At 33.0% G+C, this 7,365-nt stretch overlaps 1 protein-coding gene across 1 annotated transcript; it reads left to right on the top strand.

The window, feature by feature from the left end:
* The first annotated feature begins 1,852 nt into the window (after positions 1–1,852).
* Positions 1,853–6,384, top strand: LOC123711883. The gene is made up of 6 exons (XM_045664730.1): positions 1,853–1,903; positions 2,135–2,737; positions 4,033–4,755; positions 4,836–5,132; positions 5,388–5,576; positions 6,341–6,384. Exons 1-6 carry the CDS (start codon positions 1,855–1,857, stop codon positions 6,382–6,384), a joined length of 1,905 nt encoding a protein of 634 aa, XP_045520686.1. The 5' UTR covers positions 1,853–1,854.
* The last annotated feature ends 981 nt before the right edge of the window (positions 6,385–7,365 follow it).

Here is a 7,365-nt window from a genome sequence, read left to right as displayed (position 1 = left end):
ACAACCGCAGCACACACGCATTACACAATTAAACCTTTTTCTTTAAAAAAAATTGTTATCTCTCTATTAATATCTATATTTTTATAATTGATTATAGTTATTTTATGTGTTTCTGTGTGTGTGTTTTGTTAGTAATAAATGTTATGTCTATTATTATATACACGTTATATTAAGAAATTTCCTAATATATATATTACTATTCCTGTTTTATATAGGCGAGTGGAGGCGAGACCTCCACTACGCTCTTCTTGCAGCGAGTGACGCATTTTACTGCAGATATCTTCCAGTTGCGATTACTGCTACTTAATATTTTAGGTAAATGCTCGGAACACTTGTGTAGATATTTCGCTCCAGATCGCACCTGGAGGCTTCAAATACAGGACATTCTATAATTAGATGCATCACTGACTTGTTTTAAGAAAACATGTTACGATCTGTATTTTATATTACAAGGGCAATTTACAACGAAGACCAAAGTTTTTTGTTTTGCAATATGTTGTGTAAGCAACATATTTTTTTATAGGACAGGGACAGCCTATGGGATGTCAAAAAAGGTAGTGCACGTAGCCCATGGATACCTATTTAAGTGGATGCGTTGCCAACCTTTGAGGGTGGAGTGTACTCTTTCTTTAAACTTTTGCAGGTAGTATCTCCCAGGTAAGACTACAAGCGTGAGTCGATTCTCTGCCTTTAGCCTGCTCTTGCAATGCTCCGGTCGTGTTGGATATCCGTCCCTATGAGAGTTGTCTTGACACCCAGACTTGTACTGCATATAGTCTTCAAAATATAAATCTATCAAATTGCTTTCGATTATTTCTGTATGCTTTGACTATGACGTAATACAAAAAAAAATGTAATTAATTAAAAAATCTACATTTGGCTAATATACGAATTCGTAAAGGGCCTCTTAGACAGAGCTAATATAATAAAATTGTATGTCAATCAGTAAAGTACTTAAAAAGTTGTTATTAAAATCAATCCAGAGCAGAGTTGGCCCAGTGGCTTCAGCGTGTGACTGTCACTAAGGTTGTAGGACCGATCCCTGGCTGTGCACCAATGGAATTTCTGTCAATGTACGTACGTATTTACAATCGCTCGAACGGTGAAGGAAAACAGTGTGAGGAAACCGGCTTGCCATAGGCCCAAAAAGTCGACGGCGTGTGTCAGACACAGGAGGCTGATACTTACTTGCCTATTAGATTGACAAATGATCATGAAACACATACAGAAATCTGAGGTCCAGATTTAAAGTTTTTAACTCCACTGATTTATTTTTTAATATTAAAATCAACTAAAAACCCTAGAAAGATAACCAAATTTTGCTATACTCTAAAGATAAGCATACGTCATTTTGACGTTTGCGCACATGCTGGAATTTGTATTTGCTTATGAATGTATTTGTAAGCTTTAATATATGAATTTACCTTAATGATAAATAAAACAAAAAATAAGTGTATACTTATATATTTTAATTAGCTGAATCTTAAATAAACTAAACACAGCTCTTTTAAAAAGAACTTGTTTGTATATCACATCAATATTTTAAGGAATTCTGTGTCATATTAAGGCCCACTAGGGACTTAAATTCGAGGCCACCAAAAGTCCGGCATTCTACTCAATAAATCAATTAAAAGTTAAATCAAAGTTATACAGTTATGACATGAATAGGTTGTATGTTGAAAGGCGTTACGCAGGCTGTCGCGGACTTCAACTAGTTAAATATAAAATTTCGTACGTACAATGTAAACGTACAACAATATATGTTTGCTCAGCTTTTACTCAGTACTACGCGTATTTAACAATAAAGTCTTTGAATAATTTAGTCTTTAGCCAAACACTGTGTGGTCGACGAAAATGTTGCTGACAGTTGTGCTCTTTTATTTAACCTATATTCAAGTTTCATGTAAGTAAAAAAAATTACACACTGACATTTTTTTAAAATTCTATTTAGTATCTAGCAATTTGAATAAAGCGTGTTTTTATATAACTTTTATTTATATATTGATAATTTTATATTCAGGGACAACTCATGAGAATCGGGACTTGTGTTTTTTACACATACATTTTCATTGTTGTTGTGTGTTAAGCAATTCCATCTCCGTTTAAGCTTTAGTTAGTATAATATTTTTTACAGATACGTTGCCGCCATCAGCAAATGTTTATATGAATAGTGCTGATAGCCTCAAAACTATAAATAATGAGCGTTTTATGCAACATGCAATTTTCGAAGAGAAAAATGTATACACAAAAGGCTCAGACAATTTCCAGCCATTACCAACTATAAGATCACCTTCAAACTTCAATGCTGCTCAAAGCAATGCAGCGGTTGCATCAGGAAAATTAGAGATCATAAAGCAAAATGGAATGGCAAATATTGGGAGGTTGAAACAAAACCAGTTCAGACCGGAAGTAAATCAGAATATTAACGCACCCCAAAACTACGAAAGTATTGTAAATAATTTGAATTATCAGAGAATGATTTCACAATTTCAAGGTGAAAATTTAGCCAAACAATATGGCCTACCCCAAAATTTCAAAATCAACCTACGTGGGTTTGTTGCTCCGGATATAAACAAGGGATTCATTCCACCGCAGTCTGTTCCACTAAAACCGTTTTCACAAATCAGGCCTGTTCAACAGACAATACAGCCAACAGGAGTAAACATAGGTAACAATAATGTGAACCGGCCAATTTTGAACCTGCCAGTTGCATCATTACCTAGACAAGTAAACTCAGGTAAGCTTTTATTTTTACGTATTAAAATCTTTAGAGATATTATTGTCTTTTGTTAAAATAGCTTTTACACATTAAGAAAAACACTTTTTGAACGGATTAAAGCTATGTATTATTATTAAAACTTATAATTATTTACATAATTCTAAATTTTAAATTTTTTACCAACGTTTCGCGTGCTTTGCAGCGTGCGTGGTCAAGGTCACCGTGACCACGCACATACATAGCTTTAATCCCTTCAAAAAGTGTTTTTCTTTAGAGATATTACTTTTTTATTCTTGATCTGATTGAATTAAGAAAATTTTCATCGAACTTACTTAATTTCTTTAGGCTTATAATTAATTGAAAAAATGTGTGATATTTATTTATTTAAAAATACACTACCTACCCTAACAGGCGACCCTTAATTTACAAGAGTGCACAATAAGAGAACACAATTTACAGATACAACAAAAAAACATAAAAAATTAATTAGAAAAAACAAATTTTCATACTAGAAATTAACAATATAACTCTTGACTTACACAACACATAATGAAAAAGGTCTGTTAATCTATGTTATTTGTTACCTAAATTAATACACCAGATATGTTGTACTTTATGAAAACTGTACTTTATGAAAAAATAGACGGATCCTAAAAGTTAAAGCGAACAGATTTGGTTTCTAACTCGCTTCTACTCGCTCTGTCATTAGTCGAAGACACATGATGGACCAATTGTTGTTCTATGTGAAGCGTATTCAAAACTGAATTAATTAATGGATATTTAGATAATACTGACATAGAACTCGGAATTATTCATATATGTTTGTACCTATATGAATAATTCAGAGTTCATACCTTTGAAGAGGTAAAATATTAATAAACGACAGCAATCGTTGACATGCTTTGTTTCATGCTCCTTACATCAACGCTAACTATGCAAAGAACTCAGTTTTGTATCACGCCCGGACACACAATTAGTTAGTGTATAATTTAAGCTATCGTGGAGTATGGTTAAATGGAGTATTAAGAATAATCATAGCACAAAATCACCTGCATCATGAGCACACCTAGATACACACAGGTTTTACATCATTACACAATACAGCCAAATTGGGTATTACTTAGTTAAATGTATTGAATATTTTTTGTTGTTTTTTCCCTCTTGTAAATGACTGAACCTTTTTGAAATATTATATATTCTGTCTGTGCCTATATGTGTAATGTAATTGTATGTTATATATATTACAATTACGAAACAAATAAATAATAAAAATATATTTCTTTAATTATGTTAACTATTTCTTTCACTTACAGAAGATCCTCCTCAGCGATCAAAAAAAACGTACACAATAATTCATCCAAATGGATCTATTGAAGAAACGGATGATTTTGAATATATTAAAAATAATTATCCGTACTACATCGTGCACGACTTAAATAAAATAAATACAAAAAAATATAGTATTGCCGAAAAGGAAGTACATGCAGGAAGTCCTCTTGTAAATCCTGCTATTGTACCAATTTACAATCTTCCACCAGCACAACCTTTATTAAATATGAACAACAAAGAGACACTGGTACCTAATACATTAGTTCCAATAACCCAATCACAGATTAATCCCACCAAAATAGATAAATCAGTTAACGTTAATGCTACTCATTCTAATGATAATAAAGAAATATCAAGTTTAGGACCCGTTTCATCAAGAAACTTAACCTCCCAACAAGATATAAGCAAACCAGGTTCAAAAAATCTATATACAAGTATCTTAGAAACATTGCAATCTTTAAAAAGTAATGATTCAAATCATTTACCTGTAATAGATAAATCAATTTTAAGCCCTTCAGAAATAATTAAACCCCCTAAAAATCATAGTCTACTTCAAGATAACGATATGCTTGAGAAGATAAGTGCGATTGACTTTTGGAAAGAAATAGATGTTATTCAAATCACAAATGAAACAGCTGTAGCTGACATTAACAAAGAAAATCTCTTGGAAAACTTTGAAACGATAGATTCGAATGAGGACGGAGAACGTATGTATGATTTATATTTTCTACATCTATCAAAAAATATATTTTTTACATATATATATTTCATTGGAATTTTATTACAGTTACCAAAAACTCAACTATAAACCCGGAAACGACACCAAGCAAGGATCTAACGTCGGAGGATGATGATGTTAACATAACAGATACCGACGATACTTACGAAGTTTTTAATACTAATCCAGAAATAGTAGAGGACTTTGTAAGCTCCATTGAAGATAGAATAGAGTTTATCAAACCATTTTTAATTATAAATGATACTGATGCTATTGATAAACCTGAAAAAAATAGTGTAGAGTCAGGAAATTTCTTAAGCAGTGCTAACACCAGTGCATCAGGCCAAGCCTTAACAAACCCTATTTGTAAGTATATTTTGACATATCTGCAAGAGGTTTTCAATAAATTCAATAAGTTTTGGAAAGGTATTGTTTTCCTGTTTCGAACCTGCGCAATTTATAATTTAATTTGTTTTGTGTAAACTTTAATTACTTTTAGTTGCATACCGCGGTTTGATTATTTGATAAATGTATGTCTTGATAGTGAGTCTCACTCAGTCTTGAGTGCGTACTACCAAACACACTATTTTAAATAAGTAGGTATTTTTATATTTCTTTCAGATATCCCGCACATATCGCTAGTTGAAGACGATGATACGAATTCCTCGTTTTGGTTCACGACAAATGACGAAAAGGCGTTGGAGAAACTTTCGCCGCAAAAGAAGAAAAATTTAACGATTGCTTCAACACTCAGTAATGGGGAGAATAAAACCGTCACGATATCTTCCAATGAAAATACTACGTTCGAAGGTATTTTATAATAAATCAGAAGAAGCCGCGCGGTAGTTTTGATAAAATAAAAAAGTTGCATGCAGAGGTTTTTGAGATTTTTGAACACATAGGTATATGTGTACTCCGTGCTCTATTGTTTTAGAGACCACAAACTAGACTTGTTAAGATAAAGCATTCGGGTACAGAGCTAACTTGAGTAACTTTATCAGGTGACTCTCGTCGTGAGCTTTCCTGTTTCACTTAAGTCAAGCTTTCTTGATTAATTGAAGGCATTATATAGAGCACAACCAAATGCCCGTGCGATTTCGTTCACGTGGAAATAGGATACGCGTACGCCATTGGTTTATACTATGTAGTTATCGTGCCTAACTTAGATTATTAGGTCTGAAATCTGCCAGATTCCTCACGACGTTGCCGAACAAATGTTTACTACGCACATAGTATGAAAAAATCATTATGGGCAACCAACACACGATGTTTGCTTAGCCAAACAAGCTTAACCTATAGTTATAATAAAACCTATACACGAGTTGAACAATGAAAGCCGAAAAAATAATTAACAATTATATTTATTAGTTATCACTTGTGTAAATATCCAGTACGAAAAACAAATTGCGTACGACATTGTATATTTAAATGAACGTGTGTTTATGCGTATATCGAAGTTTGTATATTTCTAAAAGGGAATGCAGAGCCTGGATTCCAATGGCTTAGTGATGAGAGTAACATTTGACCACAATTTTAAACTTAATATTTTATTAATAGTTAATTGACTTTTTCAGAAGAGAAGCCTGTAGATAGTGAAGAAAAAATAAAAAATATATAATGAGATGTTGTTTAAATCTTTATTTTAATAGCCCAATTAAATTATGCTTTAAATTCATAAACTTTAAGTTTTCTGTCAATATTGTTGAGAGTGTCAAAATTCAAATTTGACAGAAAAGATAATTATAAGCCTTCTAATTAAAAAAACCCATAACCTGACATTGACATGACCTGTCAATATCTGGGTAATTGTGGTTTAGGATAAATACTATATTTATTTTGTTAATGTGTCTGTTTCAACTCCGTATATAATAAATAAATAAAGTACTGGCTTATCCTTATGAACAAAAAAGTATTAATACAAAAACTTTAAGCCTTTTGTTCTGCTACTTTCCATAGAAAAACCTTTTAAGAAAATTATCAATTGTCTATGTAAATTCCTTGTGTTAAAATAGATAAATTCCAAGCGAGTCACAAGCACTCCGTACACAAACGGGGATTTGCTTGCATCAGTATAATATAAAATTCTCTTGGATTGTGTCCAACGTTTTCTATTGGCCGCATAGAGATTATTTTAAACCACGTGTGGGTCGAGAATTACAAATACTAAGAGTAACTAAGAAATAATATACCTATTTGAGGTATCTAGAGGGCCACCAGCTGATTAGCCATTATCAGTACGGCTTTCGTCGTGGTCATTCGGCTTTTGACCTTCTTGTATGCTTTACACATAGATGGATAGAGGCAATTGAGTCCAAGGGCACTGCTCTCGAAGCTTCCAGCCTAGGAGCTTCCCGAGAAATTATGCAACTAGATCCAGTTACTTGCAGTTGATCCAGCTTTCTGGCCAATCAGAGCATCAAGGTCGTCATCGACGGAGCACGTTCCGACCTTAAACCCGTGAACGCTGGGGTCCCACAAGATCCTATTTATTCTGCGTATCAATGTATGTTGCAACTTAGCAACATTCATCGCTATGCGGATGACAGCACTCTTTACATTGGCCGAGTAGGTAACTTAGTCCAATTTAACCCCAAGAAGA

The sequence above is a fragment of the Pieris brassicae genome, chromosome 7 (genome assembly GCF_905147105.1).
Source record: "Pieris brassicae chromosome 7, ilPieBrab1.1, whole genome shotgun sequence".
In the NCBI taxonomy this organism is placed as follows: Eukaryota; Metazoa; Arthropoda; class Insecta; order Lepidoptera; family Pieridae; genus Pieris; species Pieris brassicae.
Note: the sequence above shows the minus strand (reverse complement) of the source record. Positions and strands in the feature narration are given on the sequence as shown.

Bases quoted from the DNA above. Each gene is read 5' to 3' on its own strand.
- LOC123711883 (XM_045664730.1), top strand. From the start codon at position 1,855: ATGTTGCTGACAGTTGTGCTCTTTTATTTAACCTATATTCAAGTTTCA. The intron at 1,904-2,134 runs GTAAGTAAAAAA...TATTTTTTACAG, and splicing joins AACCTATATTCAAGTTTCAT to ATACGTTGCCGCCATCAGCA. The intron at 4,756-4,835 runs GTATGTATGATT...ATTTTATTACAG, and splicing joins TTCGAATGAGGACGGAGAAC to TTACCAAAAACTCAACTATA.